Source organism: Coniophora puteana (genome assembly GCF_000271625.1).
Source record: "Coniophora puteana RWD-64-598 SS2 unplaced genomic scaffold CONPUscaffold_4, whole genome shotgun sequence".
NCBI classification, from domain to species: domain Eukaryota; kingdom Fungi; phylum Basidiomycota; class Agaricomycetes; order Boletales; family Coniophoraceae; genus Coniophora; species Coniophora puteana.
The window spans coordinates 2,220,409-2,238,745 of record NW_006913056.1 but is presented as its reverse complement, the minus strand read 5'-3'; the positions used below and the strand labels follow the sequence as shown (position 1 = coordinate 2,238,745).

Genomic DNA, 18,337 nt, shown 5'->3' with positions numbered 1-18,337 from the left:
CGAGGGAAATGGGGTGAGGAGAGTCGGGAATAACCGAAGGCTTTTTCATGGCGCCTAGCAAGACACACCGTGCAGGAGCCTCAGGCCTTCAACGCTCCCACTCTCGCACCTCCACGTCCTCCAGGCTCGGCATCAGCAACCTTCAGCTCACACAGAAGGAGCCCAAGCCAGCAGACAGGTCCAAGAAGAATGGCCACACCCATGATGTCCGTCGTTGATTTGCATCAGCCGAACAATGACTGACATCTCACACTTGCTCTCCTTTTCGCTTCACAGGACGCCGCGTCAAACCACTCAGTCAAACCCCGTGGTGTGCAGCGGGTAGCCAGTGGCTTCCGAGCTGAGCGCGTCCCGTCCAGGGAGCAGATGCAGCATGCCGCACGCTACGCAGCCAACCAGAACCAGCAGCGCGGTCAGAAGGCCAAGGCTGGCTTCACCATCTCGAGCCCCAGCCCCGGACAGGACGAGGATGACGAGTGGGTCTCAAGTGAGAGCGGTGCAGTCAGCCCCACCAGCAGCGAGAGCGAGGACGAGGACATCCCAGAGGCCAGAGAGATACTAGCGCCGCCAATTACGCCCGTCGAGCCGCGCAAGTCAGCCCAGCCATCGATCGTTCTGCCCCCGCCGCAGACCTTTCCGCCACCAGCGCAGGCGCCGGAGCATATGGATTCTCCTATACTTCCAGATACACCCAGAGCAGCACTCGCGGACCCCATCTCATCCCAGGCGACAGCCGCTCGCCCGCCCGAAGTGTCCGTCATCGTGCTCCCAGCTGCGTCAGTACCACGTGGGCCTGTCACTGGACCGCCCAAGGTCACGGAACAGCTCTCCATGTTCGAGCCTCCAGCCCAGCAGCAGCAGTCGTCGCACCTCGTCGCACCAGCACCACCTCTGGAGACGCGCTCGGAGAACACGTCTCCCGTGCAGCGCTCGAAGCAGACAACGCTCTCGCGCCCGACGTCCATGCACGGCACCGCCGCGTTCGGAAGAGGCGACGTCCCCCTGCGCCCGCACCCCCTCATCCGCGGCCAGTCCTTCGGGCAGCACCTCCCCATGTCCCAGCGCGTCGGCCCCCTCGCCCCTCTCACCGTGCGCTCCGACCTACCGCCCGCACAGATCAGCGCGTCGCCCCCGCAGAGCAACACCGCCGTGTCGACCTCCCCCTCCAACGCGAGCATCAAATCGACCTCGCACTCCCCGCCGCACCGCCGGCCCTCCGTCTCGTCCGCGCGCAGCGTCGCGACCCTCCCGAGCGGTGCCGTTGCGCCCGCGCAGACGGGGCTGAGCAAGCCGCAGGTGGACCGGGACACGGGCCGGAACCGGACGCTGTCGACGGCGTCGAACATGACGAGCAGCTCGATGCAGCGGCTCTCGTCGCTCGCCGCGCACTCGCAGACGCGCCCCGCGACGCCGCAGTACGTGTCCAAGTTCCCGCCCGCGAGCCAGACCGCGGGGCTCGAGGCCGTGCACCCGCTCCTACCCTCGCCGTACCTCGGCGCGCACCTGTTTATTCTGCCGTATCGCAGTCCGCTGCGCGAGTCGTACGACCGCGTCGCGGCGGCGAAGCAGCGCCTGAAACGGTAGTCGCTCTAGAGGAGCGGGTCTTGCCAGGGGATCTGGGCAGGAAGCGAAGAAATGCGTGCTTCCCAAAGATCTGTCTCAGACTGTGCATATGTGAAATAAGTGGTGGATGTACGCCAGCGCGAGCTGTTTAACCACTCGCCTTTCCACACTCCTTTGGTCTTTTCTTATGATGGGTGTCCTCACTCGCTCGTGGAACCGTCCTCCATAACTTATCTCCAATCAACCAACGCACCAATGCTTTTTCATAGCCTATACCACTCCGCCATGCTTCATCACCGGACTTGCTGTGCATGGCTGCGCGTTTTCTGTTGTATTAGTATGTTGTACTATATCTTCTTTTCTCTCACTTTCCGCTACAGTGGCAGCATGCTTTTAGTCCTCCCTCATGTTATTTAATGCGCGTTTTAGACGTTATGATGAATGAAACGTGACTATAGCGCTCCTAACAGATAGTCTCTGAACTCTAGGCTACTGTGCAGGAATGTGTAGCGTTTACGCGCCCGGCGAGTACTTAGTACTTAAGTTGCTGCTTTGGTGAAAAGTTCAAGCCCAAGCAGTACCTTTGCCCATGGAACTTTTCCAGCCGAGATGTTGACATAGTTGCAAGACGTTGGATCGCATCAAGTCGTACTCTCGTAAAACCTCTGCTCCAGTCCCAATTATACCAGCTTTTCGGAATATTATCGCAAGTAAATAACGAACGTCATGATGATACAAAGTACATTAGTAATGAAGCCGACTAAACCGACTCTACATACGCCACCAGGCTCTTCAGCGCCAAGCTCTCGCATTTTCACCAGCCCCTCAACCATCGAGTTTTCTTGTTTAGCCTGAAATTTCAGAGGCTATGCCTTTGAGGCTTCCTGGTCTTCCGACTTGTTCAGGTCTCTCGGTGTAGCAAAAGCTACAGTGGTCATCTGTTGGTCACTGAAGCCGTCACTGATACCACCTAATCCGTCGTAATAGCTTCTTCGGAGTCTGAGAATCGTCCAAGGTCCAACCATTGCATATGTGACATCCTCTAAAATGATGTCTATGCACTGGTATATTACCGACTAAAATCACGTATTGTCAGAATATCCAACAAGATCAAACAAGATCAATCGTTTCTTACACTGGATGCGCTGTCTGTTTGGTCTAGACTGCTGACAATCATAGAGGATAGAACCCTGTATATGTGATAGAATGAAAGTTAATTGTATCGCGGGGTGATAAGCAAGACTCACACAAAAAAGTAAACCAAGTTATCGCGTATAATAACTGTTACTAGAGTTTTGGCGGAGTGGGTAGGGTTTTTCCAAAAAGAAGCGTGAACATGCTTCCTCTCATAGTACAAGACACAGATGCAAAGGATGACCTCGTATGATAGCAATGCCATCGCAGCCAGGTAGGTCCATTCTACGCTTGAAGGAATATCAAAACCACAGAATGATATGTCACCAAAGGTGTAGACAACTTTTGGCAAACTTTAGTAGCATTATCATGGCTGTTTGGGCTTCGTTCAACTTGCCTGGATTATTGATTACGCTTCTCATAAGAATGGAAACGGCCGAAAGGTTTGCGACTTGGCACGCTACGAAGCAAAGGAGTAGAACAAGGAGAGTCTTGAATGGTCGCCCGAAAAGTACGTATACCCGTACTGTCATCATTGCTGTATTGATGAGTGCCTAATTAGCGATTCGTGAAAATAGATGATACAGCATATATGCAAACCTTGTAAAAGAAATGTTATAACCAGGATAACAATCATGGGCAGCATCCATATAAACGCACCTGTGTAGAACCCAGAAATTATATGTAGTGAGTACATTTCCAATATTATATTTATGGCTCTGGTGATATGGTATGTACTCACAGCTTCAGTGGTAGAATAGTAGTGTCAGGTTTAGGGCACTAGAACTCAGGCGAGCTAGCACGCACCTCTATGAAAGTTTGGGCACGCGTTTAGCCTTGTCCTTTTTACTCTGACAACGATTCTACTCACTTGAGCTGAAAGCGGCAAACTGTTGAGGTTGCTGACTGTTCAAAAATATGAAAAACGTCAGCGTACTCTATCCATCAGACTGCCACAGCTAAGACATACTCAGAGCCATGCTAGTTTGCCGGTTTGGCCTTAATGAGTGCATCACTAACAGGCTAGCAAAGGAATATAGCGCACATCGGAAAAACCAGTCCCATATAGCGTATCTTTAGAAACAGGGTATTATCAGCAACGTAAAAGACGGATTTAATGGCGTTATATTACCACAATGTACACCAGAGTTGTCACGGAGAACTTCTTGCTCTAAAATCTTGGGTTAGCGAAGCATTATGGATAAAGTTGCGCTTGTCCACTAACCCAAATTAATTCCACCTAAAACGGTTCGCCTTAAACTCAACAGTAGGTGGTACTATGAAGAATGAAACAAGTACCTCGGACGGAATATTTAGGACTAGCACCAGTCAAGTCTTAGTGAATCTTTATACAAATAGAAAACATAGGCTCACCATAGTCGTAAACCACCATGGCCATCGCAGCAACTAAACAATAAGATACGGTTTAGTATATAGCAATGCTAGAGACGTGAAGGAACGTTCCTGTGGCATATTCTTGCAGTATGCTTTGTTGCGTTAGAGACGCAACCTCTTGCTCAGTGGTGCTAGAAGAAGACATTTGATAAAACTAGGATAGTCAATCGAGATATATATCGAGGGAAATTCAGGCTTGGGCGCTCAAAAAGCAAAATGCGCTCTTTGATTTTGAGGTCTGACGGCAAGCTCGATGGGTATTTATCCACGTCAACACAGCTAGCATAGCCTTTGCCTGAGTGGATCTATGCAGCAAGTTCAGGTTGAATACAGTATGTAGCATCTTGATGCGTCTTTATAAGGTGGCAATTGTAACACGCTGAGTACTAACAAACTACACGATGGGACTATCCATCTTCCAATCAAAATCAACATCAAGAAACTTAACCTAAGCTTGGATTGATGAAATGCGATTGGATGGAGAAAGTGGGCTGTTAGTATCCGTGAGACACTGCTTCCGAATACTAGGACAAGGGAGATCCTACTTCAATCCACTAGAAAAATATTCCAATACAATTTGCCAGTTTAGTTAAAATACCATGGCCGAGCAGTTTAAATAATCTTTGCATACCTGTCCGAAAATTATTCGATCCAGGCACCGAGTTTTATTTGAAATAAAGTTTGTGAAAGTATGCTTATGATTCTGTGACGGGTGACAGCAGATATTTTAAATACAATCTGGTATAGCAGCCGAGTCATGAACCGGACTGGGTTGTCAAACGTGGCTCAGAATCTGAGCCGATTGCGGATTTTTGACAGCCCAGAAAGGCCATTAGCCAATAAAAATATGAGAAAAGGAAAATCAAACAATTTTCATTGGGCAGCAAACCATTAATCAAACGCCTGTCAAACGCCTGTCAAACGCCCGGCAAACGCCATTCAAACGCCCGTCAAACGCCCGCAAACATCATCCCAACACCCGTCAAATACCTGTCAAACGACAGTTAAATGCCAATCAATATAATATAATTGTTCAATAGACTGGCATTTAACTGGCATTTAACTGGCGTTTGACAGGCGTTTGATGGGCGTTTGAATGATGTTTGCCGGGCGTTTGAATGGCGTTTGCCGGGCGTTTGACAGGCGTTTGACAGGCGTTTGACAGGCGTTTGATTAATGGTTTGCTGCCCAATGAAAATTGTTTGATTTTCCTTTTCTCATATTTTTATTGGCTAATGGCCTTTCTGGGCTGTCAAAAATCCGCAATCGGCTCAGATTCTGAGCCACGTTTGACAACCCAGTCCGGTTCATGACTCGGCTGCTATACCAGATTGTATTTAAAATATCTGCTGTCACCCGTCACAGAATCATAAGCATACTTTCACAAACTTTATTTCAAATAAAACTCGGTGCCTGGATCGGATAATTTTCGGACAGGCATGCAAAGATTATTTAAACTGCTCGGCCATGGTATTTTAACTAAATTGGCAAATTGTATTGGAATATTTTTCTAGTGATCCCTTATTCGTGATCTTTATTTGGCATCATGATGCATATGGTAGAGGCTATCCCCAGTAGTGGGCGGGGATGTTGCCCTTTGGAAACAGCATCAGACAAGCTTCCGAGAATATCGAACTTCTATCGATACCCCAAGTTCGAGAGCAGTGCTTATTTCATCTATCGGAGTTTTGTGCATCAGGAAAAAAAGGGAATGACAATTGGCCCCATGACCTCCAATTCTGCATCATTGGCAACTTGTTGGCAACCGCGTACGTCCGCTGGGAGTATCCACATGAATGTTAACACTGTCTGTATGCATCGCACCTGATATTAGCAACATATCAAGCAACAGTATAGTCAACGCTTACACTCGGGGGAGAAGGCACTTTGAAGTGGGAATAGAAATAAGCAGCGCTTGGCGAGCTTGAAGCTTAAAGGCTATTATATGTATGAGCATCAAAGAGGACGAAAATGGGGATGTAGCGATGATGGATTATTTGCATGTAGTACGTTAACTGATGTTTGTCCCTCTCTGAACTGTTTATCAGATTTCACAAATGACAAGGTAAATACCGTGTTTGGACTTGGCTCACAGTCGGGGATGCTCAAAGTAAACCACCGAAGAGAAAATTGCTGACACGACAGTTGATTTTCTCGTTTTCCCAGATATTGCTTGAAAACGCGAGCCTCCAATATATATTGATGCGGGAAATGCAGTTCGCGAGCTCGCCATTCAGTGATTAAGTTGGCAGTCATCGAGCGAGCATTATGTCAACATCATGTTTGTGTTACTCTTGGTTTGTGGAGCCATCTCACGTGTCTCGAATGAGAATCTTCATTAGTGCAAGCAAGAAACGTCGCTGCTCAAAGGCCAGATTTTCAGTCAATCCTATCTGGCTTCAACGCACTAGTATCAACTTGAAGCGCAGATACCGAAGTTGTGTTGGCCAAATGGAAGGTCCGGACCGTTGCCTCGTGGCGTTAAGCATTATGTACAACACGGTGGTTTAGGTAGGCTTGGCCGTTGTGCGGGAGTACATTCCCTTGATTCGTAAATAGTACGATTACCAAAATGACTCATTCTTATCATGGTGGGTCGCTCAGACATCATGATAGAAAAGAAGTTCGATGACCCTGGTGACATTATTATAGGCCCCCTGACGACCGGTGTCTTCTTCGACGTGATGCTGGGCTCAAGAGGAGGGAGAGGAGGAAGAAGTCGGAGAAGAAGAAGAAGGTGGAGATGGAGGAGGCTGTAGTATGCGAAAGAGCATCCGTAAGTTGTCCCTCGACAACAAAATAGAAGAACAGCAATTTATGAGTGTAGATTGATGGAAACTACGGAGTTTATTGCTAGCCGAGTAATACACTACTGAGTCAAAACCCCAGTCGACCTCCGGTCAAGTTCGAGTCGTCGAGCCCTGCTCATACGTTGATCACCGCTTTATAATGTAGTAAAATGATGCCGGATTCGTCATTGGAATGAAATACAGTGCTCTTTATCAAACAGCCTCTGGTCTCCGGGTCACCGCGCAGCAATCACAGAACGATAAGTTTCCGAAATTAAAGAGGGCTATTGGTTTTTCAGTAAACGCAAAGCTGCCTAGGTTTCAAACGGCATGCCTGGATTATGATGCACGCACAGTATGTGAATATTTCTCTAAACCTATGTAAAGGTAACATGTAAACTAGATAACTTACCACTGTGCTTAGTACGAGCAGGAGGGCAGAGGCTGCAATCATCCGAGGATTTACACGCCCCGGGAAGCAGGTGGACTTGAATGTCCAGTCGTGATTGCATACATGCACAAAGAAAACCCATATAGTGCGGCTTCCACGATGATAGAGATAACTGTTGACCCCTTCCTACAGAACTGCATCCCTGGCTCTAGGCAGTTCGGGATGAGTGATTCGGGAAGAAACCCCACTTGCAGTGGGCGGGTGCAGGCGAAACAGTCGGGGGATGGTTGAGGTTACAGTTGGTTGCATTGCGATATAGCGGCAACCTTTGCTCATTAATCATTTTACATAAGTGATCAGTGGGTGAACTTACGTTGCGCGTAGTCCACAAAAGCTATTGGGTTTGGAGTCTAAAAGTGCTGATGCAGGCTCGTTTAGGGCCGGCTTGTTCATTGTGGCGGATATAATACAGCATCTCCTGAGACTGCCCACGCACGTCCCCTATTTACGGCCCCTAAGTCTTACAGGCTTCGCTCGCCCACTTTTCGTGAGGGAATACCCACCATCGCCGGCACTACATCTTTCCGTTTTCTGCCCTTCGTTCAAACATGGAACAGGATCAGAAGTTCAGTGGCCCAGATGACATTCTTGCAGCTTCTCTGATGACAGGAGCCTTCTTCGACGTGATGTTTCTGGCGTACACTCGCCGGGGGAGCTCGACAAGTTCCTTGCTGCATCCTGAACCTATCTACGCATCCTCTCGAGTCCTTCAAGGTGTGGGTGTCGATGTAACATCTGGTTCGTACTTTTCCCACGCTCTGTGAGACGGGTGGCTGGAGTTCGCTGCCAGATGAATGCAGCATGTGGACGCGGGTCTCTCCCGGCGGTGCACCCTCTTGCTCCAAACTCTACGACTACGAGGAAGATAGTGATATTGATGAAGATGAGCAACAAGTTCTTGAAGAACTTGTCCTCGAATCATTCGACGTGGATACACTGGCAGACCACGTCTCTGACTGTATCACTGTCGAATCTTCGTCGATTGATTCTTGCTTAACGCCTGACCTTGGTTCCATACAAGGCGTTCTAAATCAGAAGCCCACTTGTCCCTTGCCAACATATCTTATCACCGGTGCTTCTCACAGAACGTAAGCCTTCGTTCTCTGCTTTTTTCAGTCTACTAATTTACGATGCAGATGGTGGGCCTTCATCTACTACTGCTATACCAAACAGGTCAACTTCGCCCCGCTTTCCTCTATGAGAACCCAGACAGACACGCAAGCATCTGCGCAAGCGCCCACGTGCTCACCGAAGTCCATGTACCGCTTGGCGATGAAAGTACGCAGACTCTGAGTGCCTTTCTCGCCAGGGGCGCTAACAAGGGGGGTTCGGTAGCTTAACATGCCAGATCTGGCGGAACAAGCACTTCACAATTTCAAAACGAAGCTTTCGGTAAAGAACATCCTCACCGAGTCATTGACAAAGTTTGCTGCTACGTGAGTTGTATCCTCCTGAAAATATCACAGTGAACCCTTAGCACTCGTGTAGACACCCGAAAGTCCGTGAGATCACCACAAGTCTTCTCCTTGAGTGCCGCTACGCATCCGAGGTTCTACAGTCACTTCCAGTTAAAGTCGAGCAAATGCTGAGCGGAGAGATGCCTCATGTTAAACCTGTCCTTCTCACTTTACTGTGCGCACAGCTCGCAGAGCCGCAGGAGCACCCGACGCAGGAAGAGAAGGAAAAGAGTTGGTACAACCTCGACGCCCACCGCAAGAAGCAGCTCGAGTTCGGCGGCGGGCTGCTCGCGGGCATCACCGCGCTTGACGCAGGCTACGTCGCGTACAAGGAGGACGGCAGGCACAAAGAGGATAAGAAGGCACACGTGTGGGCACTCAGCAAATGGCTGCGTGACGCGCAGGCACGCAGGCAGGCGTACTACAATGGGCAGACGCAGGGCCCGGTGGCGTGGATCTACACGGAAGGGAATAATATCCCGCAGAATGCGATTCCTGGTGGGCAAGAGACGTACAATCGCGAAGGGCGGCAGATTCTGTATATCTGCAGGGCGTACTACGAGGGCGGCATGTGTGAGTGTCGCGTTTTCGCGTTTCCGATGGTTGGAGATCTACTGGCTGACCTTTACACTGATTCTAGTTGTCGGCAAGGCCTCATCCGTCTTCAGGCCCAGCGCCATCGTCGGTTTCATGCACGAGGAGATCCACGTGTGTCTTCTTGTCCAGTCGTTTGTTGTATGTCCCCGCTGACGCTTGATTTCAACAGCTGGACAAGTATGAGATCCTCGTCGGGGACCAGAATGCGGTCAGGTGGGTAAACGTTGAGGGCGAGTTGGATTTACAACACCTTGGTGCACGTCCGGTCGAGGGTGGCAAGGAGCCCCACGGCACACCAATATACATTGCCAAGGCGTACCACAATAATGCAGAGCACCCCGGAAAGGCATCCACCCACTATGGCGACGGGTGCTACATTCCGTTTGGTAACAATGAGGTCAGATTGCGCGTGAGTCATTTAGCCCGACAATATTGATGGGGTGACTCGATGGCTGACAACAATGTGTTTCTGCAGAGCTACCAGGTACTTTGCTACAACGACTGAATAAATTGGTTCTCTCTGTATGATAAAAGGACATTTTACTTTGTACTGTAGCAAATGAAAGCATTGTTATTGACCTGTATCGTTGACTCGCTACCTTGAACCGGTCAAGATTGATACCATCTTGACAGTATCTCTGCAATAGAGACAGTATTCACTGCTCACTTGAAAAGAGCGGGTAAACTCATGTCGAGTGTAACCGCCTCCCTATAAACACCCTCATTTATGCTCACGTTGGAGCTGATTTTGGGAAGGGGCGATGTCTCTTCCCACTCATCACGTTCGTGGAAAATCATTAACAATGGTTATAAAGTCCAAGGAAAGCCATCGAAGCTGGAAGGTCTGGACCAATGCCTCGAGGCAGGTATGATGAAATGGTTCAGGGCCGGCTTGCCCATCGTGGCGGATATATACAGCATCTGCCCTTTGTCGTAAATGTAAGTTCACGTCCCCACTGCTTATCGTGGTCGCTTATCAACATGGATTGGTCCACTGTTCATGAAATCATGCCTACCGTCATCGCCCCCCCGCTTTTTCCGCCCTCCGTCTCTCGCTCAAACATGGAACAGGATCAGAAGTTCAGTGGCCCGAATGACATTCTTGCAGCTTCTCTGACGACTGGCGTCTTCTTCGATGTGATGTTTCTGGCGTACACTCGCCGGGGGAGTTCGAAGAACTCGTTGTTGCGCCCTGAGCCTATCTACGCAACCTCCCGAGTCCTTGAAGATGTGGGAGTTGACGTAACATCTGGTTCGTACTTTTCCCACGCTCTGTGAGACGGTGGCTGGAGTTCGGTGTTAGATGAATGTAGTATGTGGAAGCGGGTCTCTCCCAGCGGTGCACCCTCTCGCTCTGAGCTCTACGACTACGAGGAAGACAGTGATGTCGATGAAGACGAGCAACAAGTCCTCGAAGAACTTGTGCCCGAACCAGTTGACGCTGATACACTCACGGACCACGACTCTGACTGTGTCACGGTCGAACATTCGCCGACTGATTCTTCTTGCACAACGTCTGATCTCGCTTCCATACAGAAAGCTTTGCACCAAATGTACACTCAACACTTGCCAACATATGTTATCACCGGTGTTTCCCACAGAACGCAAGTCTTCATTCTCTATTTTATTTATTCTACTAACTTGCCATGTAGATGGCGGGCCTTCATCTACTATTGTTACACCAAACAGGTCAACTTCGCCTCACTTACCTCTATGCAGACTCAAATAGATACACACGCATCCACACAAGCGCCCTTGTGTTCACCGAAGTCCATGTACCGTTTGGCGATGAAAGTACGCGGACTCCGAGTGCTTTTTCGTTAGGCGCACTGACAAGGATGGTTTAACAGTTGAACATACCAACTTTAGCGGAAAAAGCACTCCGCGATCTCAAAACGAAGCTTACGGTAGATAACGTCCTCCCCGAGTCCTTGAGCAAGTTTGCCGCCACGTGAGTCGTATCCCATCTTGCAGTCTTCACGACGAATCCTTAGTACTCGTGTAGATATCCGGAGGTCCGCGAAATCACCACGAGCCTTCTACTCAAGCACCGTTGCACGCCCGAGATTATACAGTCACTTCCTGCTCAAGTGGAGAGAATGCTGAGCGGAGAGATGCCTCATGTCAAACCCGTTCTTCTCGCTTTGCTGGGCGCACAAGCACCGTCACCAGTAATCAGCACCTTGCATCAAGTCATCTCGTCAACGGCTCCGAAGCCATTCCAGTCCAGTTTCAGCTTATTTGGGGGTCGGAACACTGAATCATTTAGGACCATCCATCCAACCGTATCTGAGAAAACAGTAATCGCGTCTATGGGGGAAAATGGTGAAGACAAGTTCGACAGCACGAGCGCCTATGAGCCGAAAGTGGCCGATGTGGCAGCAGCGGGAAACGTGGCAGCTGAGTTTACCCCAACAGACGATGTTGCCAAACCGCTATTTGATCCAGACTCTACTGTAGAGCCAACGCCAACGCTGTCGCATACGGATACAAAGAACGACAGCTTGATAGATATTGTACCTATTTGCAGTGCCCCCGCGGAAGTCAAGAAGAAGAAGGAGAAAAAGTCAACGAAGGAGAAGAGCCCACGTCAGGAGGAGGAGAAGAGGAGGAAGAAGAATAAGGAGAAGAAGAGGGTGGAGGAGGACATCAGACGCATGATGTCATCCGTAAGTCGTTCCTCGACCAAAATCAAAGAACAACAACTTAGCAATATAGATTGACGAAAACCACGAATGAATTGGAGGCTGTTACTAACCGAGTCAAAATATCAAGTCAGAGACTTAATTGGCCTCCGTCCAATTTCACGTCGAGCCCCGTCTATACGTTGAGCCCTTGAGCCTCGCTTCATAATGTAAAAAAAAACTCCTTTTGAGCCTCGAATACGAAGAGTTCATGTTAGCACCACTTCATCTGCTGTACCCTCCTACTGATTCCAAGTCGATTATCGGATTTGCGTAAACTACTAAAGAGTTCGGACAGGGGTTCACTCGGGACGTAATTATGCAATGAGTACTTTGTTATAATTCGTTGTCGCCCCGTGCTAATGCAGGATGGTCAGCGCTAAGAACTAAAGCGCATCGTAATCATCATGCAAAGGATTATTATGCCGCCACACGAGTCCTTTGCAAGATGTATTCCTGAACGCCCTCGTCGTTCCGATGAGAAAGCCTATCAGTTAGCTGTGTATCTCGACGTGAGCGACGAGACCTTAGCACCGCTTTATTCGTCATCGAAAGCCTTGCACGATACTCGCATATTGGAAATATGAAAACCATCAATTGATCCAACTTATCGACCTTTGTCAAGCTCTAGGAATATGTAATGCTGACCCTTGCGCTCCCTTGTACTTCGGAGTTGCCCACCGACATCGTCGCAAGCGCGGACGTAGTCCGGGTCAACGCCAGTCGCCAGTTCTAAACGTGCGTCTCTATAGAGACTTTCCTCCCTCTTCTTCTCTTCCATTCCTACTTACCTGCGTGGAGGCCGCGCATACTATCACCACCGCCCACCGTCACGTAGTGAACAAAGGAGACCGCGACGACGCGTTCTCCACGAACACCCAGTGTATCTTCCTGTGCAGTCTACGTCGCATAGTACACGGCGGAGTACAAACGACACGCTGGGGCCGCGGTGGACGCATCATCGGCATGAGCTCGCTCGCGAGGAGGACAAGGTGTTGGCAGTGTGGCAAGCACTACCCTTCTGCACGGCTATTCCGAGATCATACCTAGCTCACCTGTCTGAACGTTCGTTGCGTGTGGCTGCGGTTGTGGTAGTTACAAGGTCCGCGTCTTGCGGCACCTACGTTGCCTCGTCCAGCTTCAAGTTCGTCGCCGCGCGTGGCCCGACGCAGGTCGCAGCTGCCGGGCTCGGTCCGCACGATGCGTGTGCTTCTGGGATGCGCGAGTCTTATTTCGCTTTTCGCACGGCGATGAGCAAGGAAACCGAGAAGTCAGTGTATACACAAGAAATTCCGTGAATGAACCTCCGAGACGGCTTCCCGCGAAGCAACCGACAGAGACGCTCATTTTCTCGGTGCGGTGAGATCCCGCGAAGCACATTGGCTTGTGAACGAACCAATCTGAAAGGAACTTCACAGCTAAACGCAGGTCTCCGCCCCGGGCAACAAAAGCGAGCCCAAGGACGTACGCATCGCAGATTCAATGCCGTACCCAGTGTTGAAAGAAACGCGGTTCATGATAGGTGCAGTACATGCGCTGCGATCGGGGCCAGCAAATCCGACGTCGGTATACGCCACCAGCAGGCCAAACCGTAATCACTGACCGAAGCTATGTATGAGGGCTGATAATGACTGCGGCTTCTAGCTGAATATCCATCGGCGGAGGTTCTTACTTTGATTGAAGTGGTTTAGTGATGATTCGTCAAGAGATAGCATCACCATTGTGCCGGCGGAGCAGGAGCATCAAGAGCTAGCTCGTACCGACAGAGCTTTGGAAGGCAATAGGAGGTGAACTAAGAAGGCTGATTGAACGGCTGGAAGCCGAAATATCTGCTCAGGGGGCGGAAATGAAGTTCGCCGCTAGCGCTAACTATCACTACATCACCTACTAATATATTAACATCTAAAGACTCACCAGTAGTGTTGCCGCAGTCAGAGAAACCAGCTCAAGCCAGCTCCTCGAAACACCCGTTATAGCCACAATACCGACCAACAAAGTGTCAATCTTGGCGGTTTTCAGCCTCTATACAGCGACGAGATATGTTATCTGGAGTGATAATAAGTGCAAGTGCAAGTTTCATTGGGTTGGTTCCAGCCAGTTTGCCAAATGCGGTAACATTACTCGCCAGCTAAAGTGAACCCAGAGCGACTGATCTAAGCCAAACTCGACATGAAAGCTCCAAACGCATTTGGCCGCCAGCGATTATCGGCTTGCTGTTGGGCACTAGAGTGGCGTAGATGATTGGGCGCTGCTGCGGAGGTGCCTTGGCTACTGGGGAAAGAAAGGTGATATGCCAGCTGAGCACAGCAGCAGACGTGCGCCTTTGCCACCGGAGCGTCAGTCTGACTGAAGCTGTGCGGGCGCCTATCGACTTGAACTTGTTCCGCATCCGAGTCCCGCGAAGCGCGGCCGCGCGCTGTTCGAGTCACTACGCTTCGGGTTCAAAAATCGTGCGTTGCCTCGGTGATTCAGCTCTTCTGCGTGTGTTAAGTCGAGTACAACAGACTCGTGGTGTTCTGAGCTTGGTTCTGAGTCTCTGTCGCGGGGAACAACCGGTGATTCACGGATTTGCGTGTGATCGAGCCGACGCTGTCGTGGGGGTTTGCAATGATTTCCTGGAAATAGCCGGACAAAGTGCAAGTGTGCCAGAGTGCAGGGCGCAAAAAACGCGGCCATGACATCCACACTTGGCTGCGGCGCTCTGCTCGCCCGTTGCTTAGTAGTGAAGGGCTTAGTAGTGTGCGGTAGACGTACAGTCAGCTGTGCGGTGCCAGATCTGAGTCAGCTGGAGTAGGGAAGATGGAGACCATTCCTTAAGTCGCCGGGGGTGCACTCAGGCCTTACCAGCAAGTGATGCCCATTCTCTCGGCGTGATACCCGGTGGCTGCACCTCAGGTCTGAGTGTCTGGCCTCACGGACGAAATGCGGCAGATATTTTTAACGCCGACTGCGGAATAGCGAGGGACGAGCACTGAAAGGGTATGGCAGAGGTCAAAATAAACGCTAGGCTGGCACCGCATGGATATGCAGAACGCGACAAGTCTGCTGCAGAGAACGTGTTCGTAGAACGTGGAAGGACTGAATGCGGATCGTTGTGGACAATGCACTGTATTTGGAGCTGGAAGCAGGTGCTGGAAGGAGATTGATCGATCGTGTGCATGGGACTGAGAACGTACTACTGTAGCAGATTAGCGCCCTTGTGTGTGTTCCAAGTCACGGGTTTCGACGACGAAAGAGCGTCCGGGTGAAACGTGAAGAGTGTCGGGGTGATGTCGAGGACAGCAGCGGCGGTTGCCAACGAGAAACCGATCAGAGAGAACGAGGTGAGTACAAGGAGATGTTGCAGCGGCCCGATGGACTCGGGGAAGGGCCAGGGCGTCGGAGGGAGTGTGGGAAAGTTGTGACGTGCGGAGGAAGCTGACACAGCATTTCTTTGTCAGCGGACGAATTCCTCTTGTGGGTTGTTTAGGGCGAATGCGGTGCGAGGGTTATATGCGCAGCATCGCCACCGTCCCTCGCCCGTCATCTCCCCCTCGCCAGCCAGCCGACGAGACTGCGGATTTGTCCACCTGTTTGACCCACTATTAGCTGTTTCACCTCAGCTCAGCTTGCCTGCGCTCATCTCTTGTCCACGCCGAGGGACAAGGCCGAGAGAGCAGAGAAAAAGAGTCGATCAGACGGAGGGGGCTGTGCATCTTTTTCGGGCCTGTGATTCGAGCGCTCATCTTTACTGGAGGGGTTGACCGTAAAAGGCGTCGTTTTCTGACAGAACAACCCTCCTTCCTCGCGTACTCCAAGGCCCAAGGGCACGCAAACATCCAATTGAACTTCCCCGCGCCTAAATAAGCTCGCTCCCCATTTCATCACCGACACATATAAACACCCACTCCACCACGCAACTATGGACCTCGACGCCACCACCTCCGCATCCCGCCTCACCCCTTGGAATCCCTCCCTCCTCGTACACTCCTCGCCTGCAGACCCTCCTACACATAACAGACAACATCCATCCTCTCACGAAGGCAGCTCCACCCCAAACCCTTCAGAACAGCAGCACAGCGAATCGAACCAGCCATATTCCATCCAATACCAGATGCCTCCCCCGCCCCCACAACATACTCAGGGCCAACAAACCTCTTTCCAGGCTGGCACCCCAGCCGTAGACCCCGCTCTGGGTGGACACTATCCACCAGGACACGCCTTCCGCCGCGCGCACAGCAACTCGCCCTTCCGCCAGACGAGCCATCCGACGCCATACCCGCTCCCCGCACCACCGCCCTCGCACACCTCTCTCGGCCCTCCGCCTCCGCCCGGCGGCCTCGTCGGCACAAGCGGCGTCTCCATCCCACCACCGCCCGGATCCGGCGTTGGCCCGGCAGGCGCAGGCCCGAACGTCGACCCTGCTCTCGCGGGACTTTCCTCGGGCCCACAGAAGGAGGCGATGTACGCGCCCAGCGCCGCCGAGCTGTACAACCAGGCGATGCAAGCGGGTCCGAACGGCGGATCCCCCACAAGTAGCAGCGCTGGAGGGACAGGCGGCGGAGGAGGAGGAGGACCGGGCGCCACGGAGCGGTTTCAGGCTGGGCCGGGCGGGAGCATGACGCGTCTGCCACCCATATTGCAGGTCGAGAAGAAGCAGGTGACGACGAGCGCGACGCAGGCGGCGAGTGCGAGCAGGCGGCGAAACGAGGCGCACTTTGTGTGCCCCGTACCTGACTGCGGGAGCACCTTCACGAGGCGGTTCAATCTCCGAGGTGCGTAGCGTTTTGGTTGTTTCATTTCCAGAAGTGTGATCTTTTGTGATTATTCTATATTCTATGTGTGCCATGGGGAATGTGTGCTGACGCGACGTGCCTTTTGTTCTGATGTTTTTGGATATGTGGGGTCACGCTGCTGCGGATTTGGCGATGCAGGCCATCTGAGGTCTCACACTGAGGAGCGACCGTACGTGTGTGAGTGGCCGGGGTGCAACAAGGGTTTTGCGCGCCAGCACGACTGCAAGTGCGTGCCACTTCTTTTCGTCCTTGTGTATCGATCGGTTTACTAATCTCGGTGCGATTCATCACCCCCTTCACCGCATTTTGCACATCTGCATCTTCATCTGGTCCCCACGTCTCACCCCACGTCCCGTGTGCTTCGCGTGCCTTGATTCCTTGGCACCCTCAACCTCAACGGGCTACTCACCTCAGACGTCATCAAGCACTGCACGCGACGCGTCCACAATCCAACATATGTCCAGGGTGCAAAAAGACGTTCAGCAGGCTGGACGCACTCAACGTGAGTCGAAGCTCCAAACCCCCTGTTCTTACTGCTTACCATGAACTTTAATCTTACGCCTCCCTTTTGGCTTTCTTTGCCACCTGTTGACAACTGTCCAAACGTCCACCGCGGGTTTCACTTGCGCATGTTTGATTTTTGCGATTTGTGTCATGCAACGAATCCAGCGGCATCGTGAGTTCCCCGCTTCTTTTTTTACACCCGCTTCGTCATCGTCTTTTTTGCATCCTTCATTTCGCGTCATCATCTTCTCCCGCTCTTCTCGGCTCGGTCCGAACGCCGCGGCATCGCCACACATCGTCACCGCGGCACAGTAACAGGTGGCACCCAGCTAACCAACTCTTTTCTCTCCATTTCCTTGAGTCTCTTTGGCGTTTCGTCTGAGCTAACGGCGTAACATTATTGCTCATCATCGTTTCAATTATGGTTCTACAGTCCGATCAGACGGGGGCGCCGAGTGCAGGCAAGTCGCCGCAGTCAAAAATGAAGACGGCAACGGTGCAGGTACAGGTGCATCCGGGGCTGGCGAGGGTTCGAGCGCCAACGAGAGGGGCGGCTCGCCATCGTCGTCTACGAACGCGACGACGCCCCAAGACGGACCGAGCAGTAATCCGCCGAACTCGAGTTTTCCGCCGCGGTCTGCGGCTGTGGTCGCGGCGGAGCATCTGCATCAGATGCAGATGCAGATGCAGCACGAGCAGGAGCGGGAACAGGAGCGGGAGCAGCGCGAGGTCGAGATGCAGGTGTCGCCGGCGCAGTCGATGTCGCCTCCTGGGTCGGCGGACGTGGGGGACGAGCCGCGGGCGGGGTCGGTCCCGCCACGGCATTGATGCATGATGTTCGATTATGAGGGCTTGGAACGAGGGCGGACGGGTAGGGCGGGATGCGTGTGGCGCGTTTACTTGACCTCCGTAATCATTTTGGCCTTTTCGGCCTTTGATATTTCAATGGGTTGTTCGTTGAGCTGGTGGTTGCTCCGCGTCGCGGGGG

The 18,337-nt window shown here is 51.6% G+C and overlaps 4 protein-coding genes across 4 annotated transcripts; all 4 read left to right on the top strand.

The window, feature by feature from the left end:
* Positions 1-47: 47 nt before the first annotated feature.
* On the top strand, positions 48-1,584 carry CONPUDRAFT_152311 (uncharacterized protein; the record flags this gene model as incomplete). Its single annotated transcript, XM_007768897.1, has 2 exons — positions 48-206; positions 277-1,584. 2 exons carry the CDS (start codon positions 48-50, stop codon positions 1,582-1,584), a joined length of 1,467 nt encoding a protein of 488 aa, XP_007767087.1.
* Positions 1,585-8,929: 7,345 nt separating this feature from the next.
* CONPUDRAFT_52155 (uncharacterized protein) lies at positions 8,930-9,822 on the top strand (the record flags this gene model as incomplete). Its single annotated transcript, XM_007768135.1, has 3 exons — positions 8,930-9,362; positions 9,430-9,497; positions 9,556-9,822. 3 exons carry the CDS (start codon positions 8,930-8,932, stop codon positions 9,820-9,822), a joined length of 768 nt encoding a protein of 255 aa, XP_007766325.1.
* Positions 9,823-10,348: 526 nt separating this feature from the next.
* Positions 10,349-12,289, top strand: CONPUDRAFT_81282 (uncharacterized protein). The gene is made up of 6 exons (XM_007768365.1): positions 10,349-10,638; positions 10,690-10,990; positions 11,039-11,180; positions 11,237-11,337; positions 11,392-12,055; positions 12,105-12,289. Exons 1-6 carry the CDS (start codon positions 10,368-10,370, stop codon positions 12,123-12,125), a joined length of 1,500 nt encoding a protein of 499 aa, XP_007766555.1. The 5' UTR covers positions 10,349-10,367; the 3' UTR covers positions 12,126-12,289.
* A 4,483-nt stretch (positions 12,290-16,772) lies between these two features.
* CONPUDRAFT_35776 (uncharacterized protein) lies at positions 16,773-17,347 on the top strand (the record flags this gene model as incomplete). The annotated part of the gene is made up of 3 exons (XM_007768097.1): positions 16,773-16,824; positions 16,984-17,071; positions 17,260-17,347. Coding segments are annotated over 3 exons (228 nt in total), but the record flags the coding sequence as incomplete, so codon positions are not given.
* Between the last annotated feature and the right edge of the window lie 990 nt (positions 17,348-18,337).